This window comes from Xiphophorus couchianus, chromosome 11, assembly GCF_001444195.1.
Source record: "Xiphophorus couchianus chromosome 11, X_couchianus-1.0, whole genome shotgun sequence".
Taxonomy (NCBI): Eukaryota; Metazoa; Chordata; class Actinopteri; order Cyprinodontiformes; family Poeciliidae; genus Xiphophorus; species Xiphophorus couchianus.
In genome coordinates, this window is record NC_040238.1 from 28676483 (window position 1) to 28696938 (window position 20456).

The 20456-nt window shown below is 35.8% G+C and overlaps 1 protein-coding gene across 1 annotated transcript in view; it reads right to left on the reverse strand.

Annotated features, from left to right (window-relative positions):
- Positions 1 to 20456, reverse strand: part of LOC114153707 (FRAS1 related extracellular matrix 2) — a 69067-nt gene that overhangs the window by 27045 nt on the left and 21566 nt on the right. Inside the window, exons 3-5 of the mRNA XM_028032413.1 lie at positions 15025 to 15171; positions 6022 to 6252; positions 854 to 979 (exon numbers count right to left, since the gene is read on the reverse strand). Of these exons, the coding sequence (XP_027888214.1) occupies positions 854 to 979; positions 6022 to 6252; positions 15025 to 15171 (504 nt within the window). The remainder of the gene's footprint in view (positions 1 to 853; positions 980 to 6021; positions 6253 to 15024; positions 15172 to 20456) is intronic.

Consider the following 20456-nt stretch of genomic DNA (forward strand, 5'->3'; position numbering starts at 1 on the left):
GACACTGGCGGAAAATTAAATACGACTGGAAGAGCATAATTACAGCTCATAGCTTATGGGGCATAGCCTGAGACTCAACTGTGCTGTAAACAGTAGCGGAGCTAATGCATGAAGATAAAACATGGTTTGGACTATGGCCTGTATTCCCGGCATTTAAGTTGCCATTTCTACATCAGTATTTAAAGTCTTAATTATATGACAACAAACGGTATATAATAAAGACTATTATTAGAGCAACTAAAATTCTTTAGAGCAATGTCTATAGCTGTGCTCCTGTTTGCAGGTGGAAGAAAAACTGACCCCTTTTCCACACTGTAATTTTTAGTGCTACGCTCCATTCAGTCAACATTCTTTATTTATTAACTTTGTATTATTTTTCTTTAGTTTTTTCTTAAAAGATACACTTGGCCCAGTGATACTATGTTTAGTTGTGTCCGATTGTTGCCCTCTGAACTGCACAGCTCATACTGTGCTTGATTCTGATGGAGGTTTTTTTTTGTGTTGAAAGAGAGTTACTCGTCTTCACTTGCTCAGGATAAGGGAGAGTTGCAAAGTAAACCTCTTAACTGCAGCTGACTGATCTTAAAGAGATACTTTTTTATTGACTTTAACTAATGAGTTGAATTAGACATTGCTGTATCATAATTTGGATTAAATTGAGTTTTTCACATGGCTTCACATTAAAATATTAGCATATTGTGATCTGAAAATTTCACATTTACATTTTGTTAGCTTTAATTGATAAAAAATTATTTTAAATCATTAGACTCTTCTGATCACACTGATCTGCACAACCTGATTTTAGTAGTCTCAACCATGTGGGAGACACAAAGAAAAAGGAGCAGATTCGTACCCTGCTGTGTGGAACAGACCACCATGAGAACCTCACTTATGTCTCCACTGCGGTGTACGGGGATGAAAAGCGCCCCGACATCTTCCTCTACTGAATGAATTGGTTCAGGAAAGAACACGGTTGACTCTGAAAAAAACCCAAAAAGAGAAGAATAAGGTGAAGTTAAGGATTTGTGTAACGGTAGGCTGTAATCCACAGAACATCAGGTATTGAGGAAGTTATGCAGGCTAGTCGCTCTATGACTCTGTACTCTGTGCGGCAGCTGGTAGAATTTCACTTTTATCTACTTAGGTGGTCATCCAGCAGTGAGGTTATGCATATGAAAAAAAATCAATCCCCATCACATTTTTCTGATTTGATGCAACCAGAGGGGCTCTTCAAAGACACCCCTGCAGAGAATTTTTTATACCTCCTCGCATGTGGCAGACAAATACAATTGCAGGTCTCCCAAGGTCATCACGCAGAGCTTCATCACCTGGGAGTTTCATTCATCGGCTCTTGTATACACAGACCGGTCAGCCACTCACTTATTTTTCTTCTCTACTCCTTAATCATCTCTTGCCTCTGGTTTGTGATTGAGATAAAAACTTAGATTAATTGAAAGAGTCATCTATCAAAGCAAAAACCTCGTAGTGTGGCAACAGAATGGTTGGAGTTACTTCCTGCACAGCAATCTGGGGCCAATAAAAATAATAATAAAGTGAACTAACTTTCAGCTTGTCTCAGATCTTCTGCTGCTGTCTATTTTCATAGAGAAAATGAGTGATTGAATGAAGGGAGCCTCAAAGAACACTTGTGGATTGCTTTTGCAGCATGAACACCAATTAAAGGGCCGGAGAGTAGACAATCCAAAGAAATAGATTTATCTTTGAAACAACATATGGCGTAAGAGGAGATAAACACCTGAGAAGACTCTTTGAGATGAAGCCATCAATATAAGACAATCTTACACACAGTGGGGGGTCAAACATTTCTCCTCTCTTGTGATAACACTTGCTAAATCATTCTCCCTCCTCTCAATCTTCCAGCGTTTCTCCTTTCTGCTACAGCCTATAATCTGTCACTCCCTGGGGGGAAGTTGGGGGGCTGGAGGTTTGGGGGAGAGGAAGTGCGGCAAGAGCAGGATACCGGGCTCCTCCGCCTTACCTATTCCTTTCACACACTCAAACGCACCATGAATTTCCACTCCCACTCCATGCATATACTACAAACTTCATCTCACCTCATAGTACTTTCACGTCTCATTCCACCATTTCCTCCTGCACAGTCCCTTAATCCAGTCAAGATTTAGAAAAGGCAAACTTTTCATCCAAGTGGGTCAAGTTCACCTTCTTGAGAAAAACGCACTGTCATTTTAAAACATTTATGGGGAATGTGAAAAAGTCACACGTTTGTAAAGACTGTGCTGAATCTAGAAGTGCTTGCATCTAATCTTGTTTTTATCTAGCAGAAAATAAAGCAAAACAGGAACTCTGTTTGGCTTTTATAACTCGGTATAGCACTTCTCAAATATTGATAAATCATGAATATTCTATGGATACAGGGATGTGTTCTGTGTAGTTTTTTCTAGATGTTTGTACTTTGAGCACCTAGTATAAAAAATATGCCACATATGCAACAAGAAAACTAGTAGTTGATAAAGAACACACAGGTTCCATCTTTTTACCACAAGCAAACCTCTAAAGGTCAAAAAAGCCGTTGACCTTGTACCTTCATATAAATACAAATATGAGAAAGAAAACCATACTTCACATCAATGTAATAGCATTGGTGCAAAATGCGAACAGTAAGAGTGCCACTGATAAATAGCATCACTGCGGGAGAAAAAGCAAGCAAGATGTATTACCAACTGTGGCAAGAAGCAGTTTCTTGCAGCATACAGTCAAACAGCAGGCTGCCACCTTCAGCTTTAGTCAGCACTGTGCATGGATTATATATGGAAGTATGCAGGAGGAGACTCAGCTATTGCAAAGGAAATGGGGTGCAGCATAAGTCCAGTTCTGTTGGTATTAATCAAAAAGTGAGGAGGATGAAAAAAACATATGCACTTTTATAACATTTTATAGTTGAGAGAGCTATAAAATGTTTACAAAAGTATTCACAACGCCTGAACACACAATGCTCTGACACCTGAGGTTCCAACTCATCTGTGGTACCTTATGAAGCAAAACTCATTGAGTAAAAATATGATTTCCAGCATGATATTATCTTTCCCTGTCTGCTCTTGGGTTCAGCTCTTCTGTAACTAATGGGAGAGACCAAAAGTGACTTTTTTGGTCTGCTTGCAAGACTTTACATAAAGCAGAAAACTAAGACTGAACATTACACTGCCACAGTGAAATGTTGGCAGTATCATGCTATGCTATTTCATTAGCAGGGTCATGGGTCACAGTTGATGGGAAGGTAGACAAAGCCAAACAAAGTGTGTTAATACGTGGAAGAAGACTTGTTGGAAGTTGCAAAAGACTTGAGACTGAATAGGGAGATCAGGGTATTACACATACAGTCAATAAGTGAATAGAAGATCTATTCACATTTTGTGGCAAGACTTGAAAACCGATTAGACGTTCTCCATCCAATTTCAGTGACCTTGCACTATTGTGCAAAGCTGGTAGAGATATTTCCAGACGACTTGCCATTGCACATAAAAAGTGGTTATACCTACTATTAACTCAGGTGAGATGATAACAAATCCATTTCTGCACATTTCTAGGATTTTATTTGGAAAAACACATATTTTCCCTCTGTTCATCTTACACAATGCACGACTTTTGGTACGTTTTATTTTACCAAATAAAATCTGTAAAACTAAAAAATATTGTTAAACAATATTTAGCAGCTCTAAAAAAAATATTGCACAGTCACACAGACGTTTTCAGTGCCTTTATAAGAAGAAACTGTGTTTGCCTAAATCTTGGAATGGTTCTAGTTAAAGCTTAGCATCTCCCTCCTTGAAAGTAGATATTAACTAGACTGAAATGTTTTCGAGGGAGGGAATCTTCAGGCCAACCGCAGGACCACACAAACGCTGGTTTCATCATTAAAGACCACACTGTTAATGCCACAGGCAAAGCCAAATCTTCTCTGGGCCCATTAGATTACAGAGGGACACATCTCTGTCACATAAGACTGTCCCTGGAGACAGCAGAAAACAAACCAGCTCCTAACCCCTCCTCACACACATCATAATTAACCCACAGGGGAGGAGGATAGGAGGCAGGAAAATGAAGCGGGGAGAGCCTGAAAGCTAGAGAATATGTCGACAAATGAGCAAGAGAGTTATGAGCAACTGTTGTGTGTTTTTAATTACGTAGAGGCTGAGCTGGAGAGAGGGATAATGCATACAAATACCAAAAAGCAAAAGTGACAAAAGAGTAAATCTAACATTGATTGAGCAGAGCTGTACCACTTAATATTCCATTAATGTTTCAATTTTAAACTAGGGCAGAGAAAATTGCAATAAAACCCTAAATAAGAAGGTGAGCTCCCTGTGTGTGGGTGAGTGGAATGTCTGATTTTATTGCTACTTTTGTAACACTTGTGTTTTTTTTAGGAAATTAACCACCATGTTCATTTTGAGGAGTAAAAACTAGAAACACCATTCTGAACAAAAGAAATGCATCATTCCTAAAATGCTTCTCATCTGGCTAACATGTCACAAATGAATTTCCATGCTGCAGCTGAGAGATTTCACAACACTCCATATCAGCAAGAGACAGTGTTTATATTGACATTTTCTGTCTTTTACTTTTCTTCATTTAATCATATATGCATGATGCACATGCAAATGTATCATTATGAAAAGTGTAATTGAATGTCAGAGATCATTTTTAGCTATTTTCACTGTAAATGTTGAATCTCTTATTTTTTTTTACTTATATTGGTCAGGATGAAGTTAGAAAATATCAAAATCTTGATATATGATAGATAAAACTGAAGTCCATTTTAGCCTAATCAGCATTTGAGCAGAACATCTTCTGTCATTCGACACTTATATGAAAGGATAAACCTCAAACATAATCCACAGTCAGTCCTGTGAAAAAAGCCTTGTGCAGTTTCACACACATAAAAATCTGAAACTGGCTTAGTAGCAGAAGTTGAATGATGGTAGTACATTACAGAGGTGTGAAAAAAAGTATTAGTAGTATTTGCAGCCCTCCTTATAAAGCTTCTGTTTTACGTTTTAATTGTTAAATTTAAATGTTTGGTGTCTTTAAGAAAATTGAGCAACTTCTGTAAATACAAAAATGTTTTCAAATTAGCTTAAGCAAAAACGATATCAAATTAAAGAAAAAATAACACATCTAAAACTATACCAATGAACAGATGATAAACAATCTATGACATTTAACAGTCTGAGAAGGGTTACAAAAGATTTTTCTAAGGCTTCAGGACTCTAGTGAACCCCAGTTACCCACAAATTTGAGAAAACACAGGTGGTGAGCGCTGAGCAAAAACCACTCCAAGAGCACATCAATGACTCATCTCAGGAGGCTACAAAAGAAACTAGAATGACATTTAAAGCAAGAAAAAGAGCAGGCAAGAATGGCATCCATGAGAGAGTTGTGGTGTGGAAACTACTGCTGACCAGAAACAGTAAATAAGTTGTAATTTGAAGCTGCTGTGTTCTTCAGCAGGACAGTTCAGTTCCTTATTCTGAACCATCTTGCTTGTGAGGTAACTACCTAGGTATTTTTCATTTAAATGACATGTTTTGACTTGATGGCTTAGCCATCTCAGCCCAAATAATTTGGATCAGATGACATAAAAGAGCATGGGGTTAAGGATTTTACAAACATGTCTCCATATCCCAAATACATTGCTTCTACCCCACTATTTAATGTTTGATGTCAAAGAGCAAAAGTTCATCAGTATCATCAGTAAAGGGTCTGTTTCAAACTAGCTTGTAACACAAGAGAATGAGCAAGTGAATGTTGTGAATTTAACGGAAATTAAAATGTTGCATACGTTATCTGGATTATGACCTGGATTCTTCCTGCTTTTTCAAGTTTTAATGCTTTTCCACATTTAATATATGGACAACAAAAACAAACTATTTGCCTTTCATTTAAGAGACTCTCAAATGTTAGCATTTGGAGAAATGATTCCCTGCACACAGAATGGATATACTGCAGGATATACGTAGAGTGTTCATCAACAGCACTGACCATCATCCGGGTCTAGGATCTCCACTGTTGCTGAGATGGGAAACTCCATCACTCCCATCACTGGTTCTGACAGCAGAATCTGGAAGGTCTCCGCTTGCTCGTACTTATCGTCAGTCAGAATCTGAACACGCCACGTCGCTCTCGTCTGTCCTGGATTGAACTGGACCTGCCTTTGAGACTTCCCCTTGAAGTCCTCGTTTTTTCTTGCACTACCATCTTGTGTACCAATGCCTGTGAGGAACAAAGAAGAGAAAAAGCACAAAAAGAATTAGTCATGCAAAATGAATTTAACCAATATGCAAGAAGTTGAGGGAAAACAAAGACACAAGCGACGGGGGAGTGACAGACACAAGAAAGAAACAGATGAAAAACAGATTAAAAATCCACACCCTTTTACAGAGAGGTGAGAAAACGAGTGCTGTGTTTTTTCTCTCCGCTGATCACTTAGAGAGGAATGTGTGAATGATATTTGTGACTGAAATATTTAATATAAGGCCCACTCTTTGTTACAAGAGAGATTAGTTACAATGCAGTGGTTTGATACACATGAATAAGTTTTTCACTCTGTATCACATCATTTTCAACTAAATCTAATCTGAATAAATCCTTTAATGTAACTCTATTTCACTGTGATATATCTAATGGCACCATCAAAATGGGGAGCTAACCAACTGGTAACACTGGCTTTCAGATTACAGACAACAGGGAACACTTATGAAATGCATTACGTCTGGAAGTGAGCTGTTCATGTTTCTTTGTTTACAGTCATAAAGCCCTTGGCGAACAAACAGAACTGTTACTACACCAGGCAGACACTCATGCCTGTGAGTCCAGGACAAAAGGATTTGTTATCTCTTTTCAGACGTTCTGATGCCTGCACAAACAACAAAGGGGGTGACAAACATATGCAGATGGGATTGAATACATATTGAACATGAGCACACTGTGATTATTGTATGCAGAAGATAACCTGAAGGTAAATGTTGCAACAGAACAACAAAACACAGTCACACTCATTCAAATGAAATTTTTAATTTTAGCGTTGTTGCATTGTATACCAAAAAAGCGTAAAACATAATGGGAATGTTTTTTTCTGGCATGCATTACTTACCAATCTAGACCAGAACAAATAAAATGAAAATACAAAATAGATAAATGTAGAATAAGTGCATTAATGTAAAGTGCATAATAAACAGCAGCTCAACATTTTAACAGCCTGAGCCAGAAAGGTAAATCTGATGGTCCCGGTTTCGATGTACCATTTGCATTTGCATGAACTTTTTTCCAGGAACTTTTTTTCCTGGAGAGGGTTTTGAGAGTCACAGCAGAAAGAAGTCTGACAACAGAAAACGGGACAAAAAGACCCATGTGCTGGAAAAAATCTAGGTCAAGGTGTAAAACCATGGGCTGTTGTATGTAAGTCAGTGATTAGTTCATAATATGCAAGTTCTGGAGGATAACATGTTCTTGGAGCCTGTGGCAACATATAGGTTGCTAAAGTCTCCCCCTTTTTGATCTCAAGCAATGATATTGTGCAAGATACAAACTACTGCTTATGCGTTCTGTAGTCATTAGCACATGTCAGTGTTTTAGTTAAATGGAAGTCTTAATTTACAATGAGTGACTTCCTGGAACTGACCAAGCATTCAATAATTGCCCTCAGTGACTATCATGACCTGGATCACTGTTTTTCAAAACATGGATCATTTACAGCCTTATCACCTAAATTTAAGACTAGTTAATATTCTTAACACTATGCCATAACATATAAAATTACATAATTATTTTTTACTTTCACAATCCATTCTAATAATCAGTTTTTATTTATATATTTTTTTTAAAAACCCATGGAATAAAATGTGCCTTTAGAGAAAGAAAGTGTTGATCATAAAGTCTGTGAAGTCTCACAGCTCCACACTTATTCTGCTCTCTGGAGAAAAAAGACACAGTTTGTGGGTCATATTGAGGTTCCCTCTGTGTAGGAGGATATATTCCCTCCAAACTTTTGATCACACTGACTGTTAGTCAAGGAGTTAAAGATCCTGATGTTTCAAATTACAAAAAGGTGCTCAAAAAATCCCCCAAATACTTGTCATACTCCAAACTTACCTTATTTTTGTCTATTGAGAGATTTAAATATGTGATCTATAAATTCTTACGCGGTGAGATTAATCATTTCATCAACAGAAAAATGCTGTTGTAAATACAACTCATTTACACATGAAGGAAAACTGTAGAAAGGCAGTTTAGTGCCCAAAAGTTTCTCCTCTCTGTGAAATATAATTTTCTCTTCATCCAGCATATTTGGCAACTACTATGCCAAATAGTAGTTGCTACTATGAGGCTGGAATAAATACAACCACAGAGGAAATACAATAACCAGGCAAAAGTACACCTCTTAAAAGTTCTCTATTTATTTATCACAAAAATTACATAATATAACAAATTATTTGCTTCTGCTGGTGTTAAATGGGATTCTGATCTTAATTTAATTTTGTGTGCAAATGGTATATCTCCTCTAATTAGTTAATCAGGTTTCTTTGTCATTTTCCACACTTTACCTTTTTATTGAAGCTCCCGGTTTTTGTTTACAAATTTAGAATTCATAAAGACCATTAGATTACAGTAGCCTGTAAAAGTTAAAAGGTCTTCAGTTTTATTTTTGTTATTTACAAATGGAAAAAGTGTAACATGCATTTGTATTCAACACATTGAATCAATACTTAGCAGGAGAACATTTCGATCAATTAAAGTTGCAATTATTCCTGAGTTTGCCTCTGCCAAATTTGCTCTTCTAAAGACAAAGACTTTCACATTTGGTGTAAAACTATATCAGATTTTCAGAAAAAGAACATCATGCGAACAGTCAAACATTAAGATGGTAGTGTCATGCCTGTTTTTTTGGTCATCTGAAACATTTAAGTGTGACAAAACCCCCCAGAAAAACTAAAATGCTTTTTTACAATGCTATTAAATGGAAAGCAGATTTATTTGGAATTTACCCAAATTAAAATAAAGTTCATTTTAATGAAGATAACAGGAGAGTCATAAACAGATGTATGTAAGCTGCAAAAGGTCCCCTCGTTTACAATACAGCTTTCTAAAAAGACTGATGAATTAAAACTAGTCAATACTGAGACTGAATTTATTCAAAATATGTGGGAAATATGTGGGTGTACAAAAAAATATCAGTTGTAACCTGTGTGAACTGAACTAGAGCTTATGCTTAGAAAGTGTGAACTGGCACCACATTTTAAGTAGCATTTTGTCTTCAAAGACAAACAGTGGATTTTTAAGGCTCTATGTGAGGATTTGTCAGGAGAATATGGCGACCTGTTATTGGATGCAGAAATCCAGAGGCTCAGAAGGAGAAGAGTTTTGAAGCACTTCTTGTCGCTTTTGGTTGAAATCAAAGAGTTCATGCAGTCCAAAGGGGAAGATGCCTCACAGCTCAAGGACACAGACTGGATGCTTGACCTTGCATCTTAAACAGACATCACTGGGAAACTAAAATGTTTGAAGTGTGAGCTGCAGGGTGAGAGCAAGAGTTGCTGATGGTAAGCAAATATAACGTTTCTTTTTTAAATGGTACAGCAGAGGTTCTGCAGAAAAGGTGGAATAAAAATAAGAAACATAGACTGGTCAGACAGAACATTATGATCACCTGCCTTAAATGTGTGTTAGTTCTCCATTAGCTGGCAAAACAGCCTTTACCAAGCAAGGAATGGACTCCATTAGACCACTGACATTTTGTTGCGGTTTCTGGCATTACAACATTAGCATCAGCTTCTTTAAGTCCTGCAAGTTTGGGGTTTTTTTTCAACAAATCTTGAACTAGTGAAAAGAGGCCACAGCCATAGGGGGAATACAGGTTTTCAAAAAAATTTAAATGGTATGAAGCAATGTGTCGGGAGGTGATATGTATCAAAGTCACAACCACATGTACAGCCAGAAACAAGGTTTCAAGCAGAACATTGCTCAACATTCTGCTGCTGCCTTGCCTCCTTGCCATACATTATTACATATATTATTCATCAGCTTAGGACACCTTCATCTATTATTCAGTAGTTTTGGTATGATGCTCTTGATCCCCATTGTTGGAGTGTTAGACTGGGGTCAGTATGGGGAAACCCTGCCTGTTCTGAGGTTATGCAGCCCCATTTGCAACAAACAATGATGCACCATATATTCTGACACCTTCATCTCAGAAGCAGCGTTAACATCTTTAGCAATGTTAGCTACTGTAGATCATGTCTTGGATCATACGGAACAGTCTTCTCTTCTCATGTGCATCAACGAGCAATAGGTTTCCATGTTTCTTCCTCAGATGCTCATCATGACATCCCACAAGTTTCAAAAAAGTATTTATTCAGCATTTCATCAAAGTTACTCAAATCATCAAGCTTCCCTTTGAAGAGCCTAATACTCCATTCAAAAAGAGGCCTTCAATTTCAGAACAGATAAGATTTATTTACTTCATATGTCAGTGGCTTAGTGTTATGCCTGACCTGTATATTAACTAGTGTATTATTGTAATAGTAAGAGAATAAAAGCGCAGTGGAAAAATCACCTCAATCAGTCTGTGCAAACGGATGCAGTTCTGTGAAGAGGAGCGGTTGTGTCTGAATAAGAGCTTCTCAGGAGAAGTCTTCAATGCCCAGAGATGAGGCGATGAGAGATTGAAGAAGACAGAACGTAAACATGAGAAGAGTTAAGTCGAGTGACAGCAAAGCAAAAGTCAGGAGGTGAGAAAACGATGATATTTGTAGGAAAGGTTTGGAAACACAAATTCATAAAGAAATAATGTGACACGTGTAGTATTGCTGTATGTGAACTGACTGATTTAATTGATTGTTGAAAGAAGTGTGAGAAAAAGGTGAGTTTAAAAAGAGAAGCAGGAGAATCCAGACTGATCGACACGTTCTTGTCCAGTACTATCCTACCTGAGCTTTTGCTTTGCAGGGGCAACTTTAAACCTTGATCTTATCCCCGTGTTCCTTCTCTGCTGATCCTCACTACCTGTACACCTGCTGGGATGGTCTCTGTAAAAAGCTCTGCTTTAATGTTACTTGGAACCACACAAGCTTTCATCAGCAAACCATTGCAATAGCAGCAGGCTTCTCGCAACATTCTTCCCTGCTTTTTATTTTATCCCTGACATATTCCTCGTTGAATCTGGAGCGATCAATCTTTCTCTCCGCACATCCGAATCACAGCAATTACTGTGTGGGTTTTTCATTCTTGCCTTGGCTGCTTTATCTATTTAAGAGTGTTGATCTTCGATCTTTATAAATATTTTTCACTACGTTTTACCAGCACACAAAAATTAAAATTTTTCAACAGATACAATTTTTTGAATTTCACTGTTTCTTTTAAGACTTTGCAATAGATGTCCACAAATAAATGTAGGGGACACAGGAAACATGGTGCTCTAGTCAGATGAGAAAACAAATAAGCCTTCTTTTTTAGCTAAAAAACTACTTGCCCACTACACATTACCCAGAAAAATTCATAACCATGGTGAGAGATGGTAGTAACATCATACTAGGTGTCCATCATGCCAGGTGAACTTAGCAAACATCCATCATAAAAACAAATATAGACATATAGGTATGGTTCCAATTGAATCATTTAAACAGTCAAGTGCTGTGCAAGACTTGAAATTGTTGTTCACAGATGATCTCAAAACAATCTGACTGAGATTGAGAAAAATTTGCAGAGAATAATAAGCAGATTCAGCCTCTACACTGCAAATCTGGTGATGACAAAAGGGTTGTAATTGCTGTAAAAGTTGGTGACAGAATGTAGTGATGCATGCTGTGCTGGGCTTTATGAGGTGGGAGCATGTGGGTTCAACACATTTTTTCTGATTTTTCATTGATAATTTGAAAAACTGTTCAATTATCTTCCACTTATACACATAAAATCATAAAATTACAAAGAGATAAATGTGGTCATAACGTGACAGGATGTGTAAAAGTTGAAGGTGTAAGAAAGTCACAGTGTATACTAATTGCTTGTTAATGTGAAAGCCTTTAAATAGTACATACTGTACAATGCACTTAGCAGCTAAACCTCATAGGTATTGCCTTATGACAAATCCAATGTGCTGTAAAAATATTTCTGTGAAAATATTCTATCGACATCACAAACTCAATGACTGAATATTTAAATTCCTCCCTGTGACTTGGAACTGTGGTTTTGTTTTTGAATCCCTATTCTCTGCTCTCTAAATCAAAGCAACAAAGGCAATGAAAGAAGTGAGCCATTATTGTCAAGTACAGTCAAGGGGTATTTGTCAGGTCTTTAAAAATTGCTATAGTCAAGTTCTGTCAAGTTCTCTGTACACACTATACAGCAGCTACACACACCCACACATGTACGCCCAACCCCCCCCACACACACACATATACTGTATATATATATATATATATATATATAACTTACAGTATATATTGTATATATATATATATATATACATAATTCAATATGCTTCATTATTTACCTCTTTCAAAAATCAGTGGCATTTTTAAATATTTCTGTGGGTATAATGTATAATGTAGTGTTTTAATTTGCATTTCACTGTTATCTCTATTAAATATCAGTAACCAGTTTCTTTCCTTTTTAAAAAAAAAATCTGAGCAACAATGTTTCCTGCTTTCACAAATGAAAAGACTTTGGGCTATGAAGTAAAATGTAATAATTTTCTAAAGCCAGAACAAGAATTACTTCCGTTTAATTTTCACCCCAGCCATGGACTTATGCCTCTGCTGAATTTCTGTGAGCTACATCAGCCTAGATGAAAGTGGTTTCAATTTGAAGTGTTTCAGCAGTTCGTCAGAAAGCCGTGTTACCTAGATGCTGCTTTTAAAACACTGTCTTGAAATAGGATGAGTGTGTGTGAGTGCACCATCTATGGGTGTTCAGAGATAACCATGTGTTTTAACTGTGCAAAGACAGAGAATCAGAACATGGTTTCTCATTTGTACTTAAGGGACAGACTTCAAACCGTCCCACGTGGTGTGAATTCTCATAAGTATATATATACATATTATTGTACACCCTGACACACTGGCATATTTAAAAGGGACTCCGGGATTTACAAAGACCAGAATGACGATGCGAGGCGGCAGGGTAAAAGTTGCTTACAACTGCTACTTGTTCATAAGCAAACCAGCTGAAGCATGATAAAGTCAAGGCTAAGGGAGGTGCTCAGAGACAGCATCGTCATCATCCTTTAAACCTTCAAACCTGCACAAACACTCCGACATAAGCACAAAAACATGCTGTGCTGTTCCTTTTAACACCAAATCACCAACGTCTGCCACTCAGAAAGCTTAGTATTAGATTGGCATTGAAGCAGTAGTAGTTGGGTACAACTGAGATATATGAGATATATACTGTGATATTATATATATATAGATATATACAGATATATAGTGATATATATATATATATACATATATATATATATATGTATATATATATATATATATATATATATATATATATATATATATATATATATATATATATGTATATATATATAGAGAGAGAGAGAGAGAGAGAGAGAGAGAGAGAGACATACATGCATGTGTGTGTATATATACTGTATATATTCGGCAGGCATGTTCTGCAGGGAAACCTCTAGAATATTTCAGATTGATGAAAAATATACTGTTGATCTTTAGGTATGCTCTTATTATAAGTTGGCTTTCACATGATACTCCTCAGTTTTATGGGTTCTTCTCCGTGACCTATTTTCCAACACTAGGTGAAATATTTAAAACCAAAAATATATCCTGGGAAAAGGAATTATACTTTTAAGATCAACTGAAACAATCACTGTGAATCTTGGAGGCCTAAATATTCATCTGTGATGGTTAGATTCAGGACACAAATTTGTGTATTACACTTATAACGCCAAAAATGAAATGTCTTATTTGTTTGTATTTAATATATTTAATCTACAATCTCTTTTGCTTAGTTTTTAAAGTCTATCCTGAATTCTTACCTGTAATGAAAGAGATATAAGTTGTAAATTATATATATGATGCATGTATTGATAAACCAAACATAAGATTAAAGTTCAACTTATTATGTTATACTTTTTTGAAAGCAAATTTTAATAACCCCCAGGAAAATGACGTTTTCCTTTTTCAAGAAAAATGAATAAAATATTGCCAATGAGTCAGAAAAGCCTAAAATTACCTTGGCCACATTTTAATTACTGAAACTTCCACATGAAAATTATGTAAATTTAGAATAATTAAACCGTCATCAGTCAAATCACACTGTTTGTACTAAACTAATAGGAACTGTCTAATTAAAATCTTGTGCAATTTCCACCTAAACAGTTGAATTACCGAAAATGATGCATGAAAATTGTTAATCTCATTGCAAAATTGAATTTGCTGTGGAAATTCACAGGGTGTGTTTAAGAGAAAAGGCTAGTTTAATTAGTAAAAAAATGTAATAGCAGCTTACTAATATGAATGCATTTGTTAAAAAAAAAAAACAGGCCACAAGTTTTCATGTGGAAAAAAATGTACTCAGACCCATCATTTCTGAGGCTTCTAGTTTCAATGTTTACAAAGTCAGCTCCACAGTCTCATTGCAATAACAAAGAGGAGAACTCAAAACTCAAGTAAATAAATAAATTATAGCAATAATGTTGGATTGTCTATTTGAGTATAAGTTTTAATAATTATCTCCTATTACTTCCAATTCACAAAACCAAAGTTTTTAGCTTGATAACAGCAGTTGGGGAAAAGTCAGGGCAGGTGTTTGTGTTATTCATGCAGGGGCAATAAATATCTTCCCAAGAGGTTACAGCAATTCATCTGACAGTTATTGTGACATTGCTGCCTAGAGCCTAGTCTGATATTATATACCCTGCATCAATCATTGTTTATTATGGCTAAATCCAGAGACAATAAATCTCAGTTCAGAAAGATGAAGGCTGACATAAAACAAAGGAGGCATAAAGGCAAACAGACTGACCAATGAATGACGTCTCTCCCAGATATCCTCTTCGTTGGAGCACCACCTCCAAGAATTTGTCTTCCTCATCCACCACATAATACTCTTTCTCCATGGAAATCCAGGCCCAGTCCAAGTGGAATTGCTGTCCTTTAAGTTTGTTTCCACCTAGAAAACAAATAATTAAAAAATAAAAAAATTAACATATACCCAACCCAAGTGAAGCTTTTATAATAAGCGAATAGACATAAACCAGGTTGAAGTGACTACTGTCGAATGAAGACTAACAAAAGATGGTTAAAAAGTATAACCCATAACTTGGTTAACTGAGCAACTAATATCTGAATTGAAATGTATGATTTATTTAGTTTGATTTTTCATTATAGATCAAAAAAACGAAATTAATTTGACTTTTATTTACAAACAACTGTATTTGAAAAACAAGTTCATAGTCAATATAACACAGACTACTTATAGTTTTTTCTTCATAAAATTATTAATTAAAACAAAAATCATCTTTATTATTAAATATTGTTAAATACTATATACAGCTGAAATTATGTTACAAAATAACTGTAAGAACGCTTTGCACAAAATATCAATAAAATTGCTTTCTCATGTGAACTTAAGTCTTGACATTTTTGCATTTGTTAAAAATTAAAATATAATATAAATATATATATATTTAAATATAAATGAAATTATGAGAACAGAATATGTGACCTAGGGGGATAACTATAATGAAATTAGGATGAAGAGAAAGTGCTCTAATTAGTTTTGGTTTGCAGTTTACACGTTCATTAAAAGAAAACATATGATCCTATACTATTGAGTCCTGTTGAACAGTGTTTTGTTTTCTTTTTATAATCATCTGAGAGATTCAAGCATGCCAACAAATCAGTGTATCTAAGAAAACAGTTGCAGAGTAAATTGTGTTTTTTTTCTGCTAGGCTAATAGAGGAACTCAATACCTGCCACTTCAAAAGAGTAGGCAGGAAGGATGGCGCTTTGTGCATCTAATCTAACCACCTACACTCGGGGGTTTGTTACTGAATGGAAATCAAAAGAAAGCACTAATAAAGGGAATATAAGAAGTGGAGGCATCATGATGTTTTTAATGCTTTTGTATAAAGGCAAACAATGCCTATTCTTGCAGATACTGAAACAGACCATTTTTAAGCACCCTTGCAGTTTATTAAAACATAATTTCTCCTGAAAAATGCAACAATCTAATTTATATCTGTATGTCTTTAAAATGAAATGGAGTAAACAAATAAAACGTCTTTATCTAAGAAGGACAAAATAAAATAAAATGGCAATGTTCTTGCAATTTTGTTATGTTGCAAGGTAAGCATTTAAAGTGATTTAGTATCAAAAGACCCTTCAAGGTTTGTATGAGCTAATCAGCCTTCTAATAGAAAAGAAATATTCAACTGGGAAGCTTGGCATTTTTGTGTGCACCTTACTGAACACCAGAGCAGTTAAATGCAAGAGCTACCTAAGAAGCTTAGAGAGAAGAATATACTTGGTATATTTGTCTTAAAGAGAGAATGAGACAGCCTAATTTTCATGAGACCACATCTGCCAATTTACCAAAAAGTACAAGGTTGATGGGGATGTAGCAAAGCTTTGAGAAAGTCGATGCGACAGAAAATGCCCAACCCCAGGTGGTCAGTCTAATTGTGTAGATGGTAGAAATAAAGCCAAGGAAACTATTCAAACTGAACTCCAACATCAAAAGAAAGTTATTTTGCACCATAAAGAGATCCAAGAACATACCACTAATGACAGAAAAAACACAAAAAAGGGAAGGCAGTAATTTGTTGAAGCTCTGTTTTGGTTCTTTTTTACTTTTTCTTTGGTTACTTCTTTATTCATGGCATAAGAAACCATGAATCAGTACAGAGCATAATGAATCTGAAATCTATGAAGACTTCCCAGAATAAAACACACAGCTTAGTGTCTCTCATCCTCTTTTTGGCAATGCTTCATCGTTTGTCAGATGAGTTTGCTGGCCAATCATGAACCTTATTCACATTTTTCAAGCATATGTTTTCCATCCACTCAAATTTCCATTAATTTGTTTTTATCATTCACTCTGAATAACCAGATTCTTTGGGAATGACCTTCAAAGGTTTACATATTTAAGCTTCACATTTTCAACTGAATTAGAAAAATGAATTAACTTTTTGATGATGTCTTAATTTACTATGATGAACTTGTACAGAATACAGAGAAGAACAGAGATTGGTGTGGCAACATATTACAATAAGGGCAAATTTTTTTTGTAAATATTTTTGGTAGTTTAATTATATGAAATATTCAACTAATTCCATAATTAAAACAAAAGTCTGAATTAACACCAAAGGATAAAATAAAACATCTCAGCTTGTGTTTATGGGAAGATACAAACCAATAATATGTCTCCATGTGATAGCGTTAAGCATCATATAGATATTACCTTTAGCTACAGCATCAATTTCATATCTGTTTGTTTTACAAGATTTTTCTCTAAATGAAAGATTTTATGCCAACGTAGTAGATTGCACTGCATCTTCATCATAAAAGGTCATAAAGTGATGCCGGGCAGAACTGTTGTTCGGTAATCCCAGTGCAAACAGGGTGGTGCTGCTCTGTCACATCCATAATTAAGAGCAAAGATGATTTCATCCATCTCCGCAGTCAACACCCGTTTGCCTCAGCTTTTCTTTTTTTTTCTTTTTTTTTTTTACAGAATAAAGCTCTAACATGGTTTGCTGACATGGTGCTAAAACACACAGAAGAGGTGAAAAGTTCAGCACTTTCCAGCCTGGCAGACACATCCACAACATGCTGAGGTGAGGAGACTGCTAATATAATCAGAGGTCATGTATCCCCCTCTCGAAAGGCCTTCAGGCCAACTTTAAGTTTTATGTATCAGCTGCACATTCTGAATTGCACACGTTTACATCGCTCCGATTTCAACCACACTGCAAACTGCAACCCTGGCTTTCACCCATGATACTGAATGCCCTGTAAACTGACACACACATCTTAGTTCATGTCTATGCTGAAGTTTGTTTGTGTGTATGTTCCTTTTTCGTGACCTCTCAGTAGGGGCGAGAGGCTGTGCACAAACAATAGGAATCTGAAGCAGCAGGCTACAGAACGCCTCATTCCTCCAGCCATTTAAAGGGATGAAAGACCTCTCACGTGTGCTGACAATACACAGAAGATGTCTTTGAAATTGTTCTCAATGCAGGGAAAAAGCACTCTCCACGTTCCTTTTAGAGGTTTTACTGAGAAAAATTCAGCACACAGGTTTGTTTTCTTTGCCTTTTCTTCTCAGACCAATTTGAGATCATTGCTTCTGTATGACAAATTCCAAGGATCACGGCACCCCCGAGAAACCCTAAAAGAAAATATCTGATGTCTGACTGCCACTGTCTCTGCAATGTCTTGGGATGTACTTTACCCAGTTAATACTGAGTGCTGTAATGTCAGATGAGATTAGCCTCGAACTAAAAAGCCCTAATATTAAAAGGCATGAAACCCTCCTGCACAGGAACGTGAAAAGGTTTCATGCTGTGATGGAGCTAGAAGACTTAAACTCACCTCCCTTTCAAGTGCCTAAAAGATGTTTTTTTTTTTTTTTCTCTTTTAAAATATGGTTCACTGTCTATGTTCTCATTTAATTAAGTTTTGCCCCAGTGGACAGCTATACAGAATTGAATTACAGAACTAAAAAATCTTGAGAAAACAACCCATTTTCACCAGAAAGAAACTACATGTGGTGAATGATGTCTCTAGTTAGATATGAATATCGGTTCTTTCCTGCTCTAGATGCAATTTCAACATGTTTTTATTTATATCAGAAAAAGAAAATGAAATCTTGCAAATTTGCTTTGCTGTTGGCCTTGATAAACAATCTTTGTAATAAAATAAACATCAGAAAAACTTTGATGTTTGAAGAGGAAAGAAACAGCATCAAATCAGCAATATTTTTTTAATATAAATTCCAAGGCCACTCTATTTTCAGTCTTCTGTCACTCAAGATGCGTAAGTCCATTGAGGGAAATACTGTTATTCCATATTCACAGTGACATTAATTGACACGTATGTTCCATATAAGTCATGTCTACTTTGGTTTGCAACATGGAGAAGGGACAAGATTATATTTTAACATTTCTGGTAATTGTGAGTAATAATAAAGTAGTTATGTAAAGTTGACAGTTAATATATAGAAACAGAAATATATCACTGTGGAAAACATGCACTTTTCAGAAACATGGTGCCTTGCCATACTTTTTCAAGGCCCCGTAGGCTGACTAGAGTTGACTGAAGGATTGAAGTAAACACAGGTCAAATCTGAAGAAAATCTGTCAAAAGCTTCAAAAAGGCAGGGACAGATGTTCATCTTTCAAAGATGAACAAAGAAAATGTACATACAGCAGAACTACATTTGAATGGTTTCTATCAAAACATTAGGACGACGCAATTAACACTCAGACCTAAATCCTATTAATAACCTGTGGAAAAATTAGAAAAATTATTCTTTACACTCTCCTTCCAATCCCACTGAGCTTTAGTGGGTTGAATTTTAAATGTAAATCAAGATATCAGACATTTCATTTAGGAAAAAAAAATAAAATCATGCATTTTTCCCTTTTACTTTAGAGTTATGCACTACTTTATTAATTATGCAAAACATCAATAAAATGCAGGGAAGTTTATGGTTATAATCATGCTGTGAAGTAAGGTGATTTTAAGAAGGTATGGATACTTTCTGTAAAACTTTAGACAACAAAAGAATTAAATGAGCAAATTAAATATAAAATATTAATTGTATAATGACATTCAGGATCAACTTCAGTAGCAAATGTTCCCTCTGCATGGTGAAGCAACAGACACAGGCAATTACAAAATTTCTGTGGAGTCAGTCCTGCTATTTCTCTAACATTATGAGTTCAGTTGCTTATAGATATCACTTCCTTAAAACTGTTGTTTGTTACATTTGCTGTCAGAACAATACAAAGTGGGTACAGCATGAGTACCAGAAATAATTATCATGGAGTATTCTTGTTAAATGTTCAGTTCAAATTCTCTTAGAAGGCTTCTTTCAAGAATCTTCAGAAAATACAACATGTATGTAACACTCATAGAGGGGGAGTCGTCACTTCCAGATAAAAAGGATGTATAAAATCTGTTGTCAGTTGTGTGTTCATAAGCTTGTGCACTTGTGACATCTCCTCACTTTTTGCTGGATTGCTTTAAGCTGTTCCTATCAGGGACTGAATGAAGAACTACAGGCTCCACATTGACAAGACATTTACATTTCAGACATAAAGTTGATATCAAATAATTAAATGCAACTAAGTCAAAAGTTTCTCAAAAATGTGCTAAAAATGAATGATGATGCATTTACTTTCTTTACTTTTTCTTTATAGTGTGGTTACATTGGAAAGTGCTCCCTA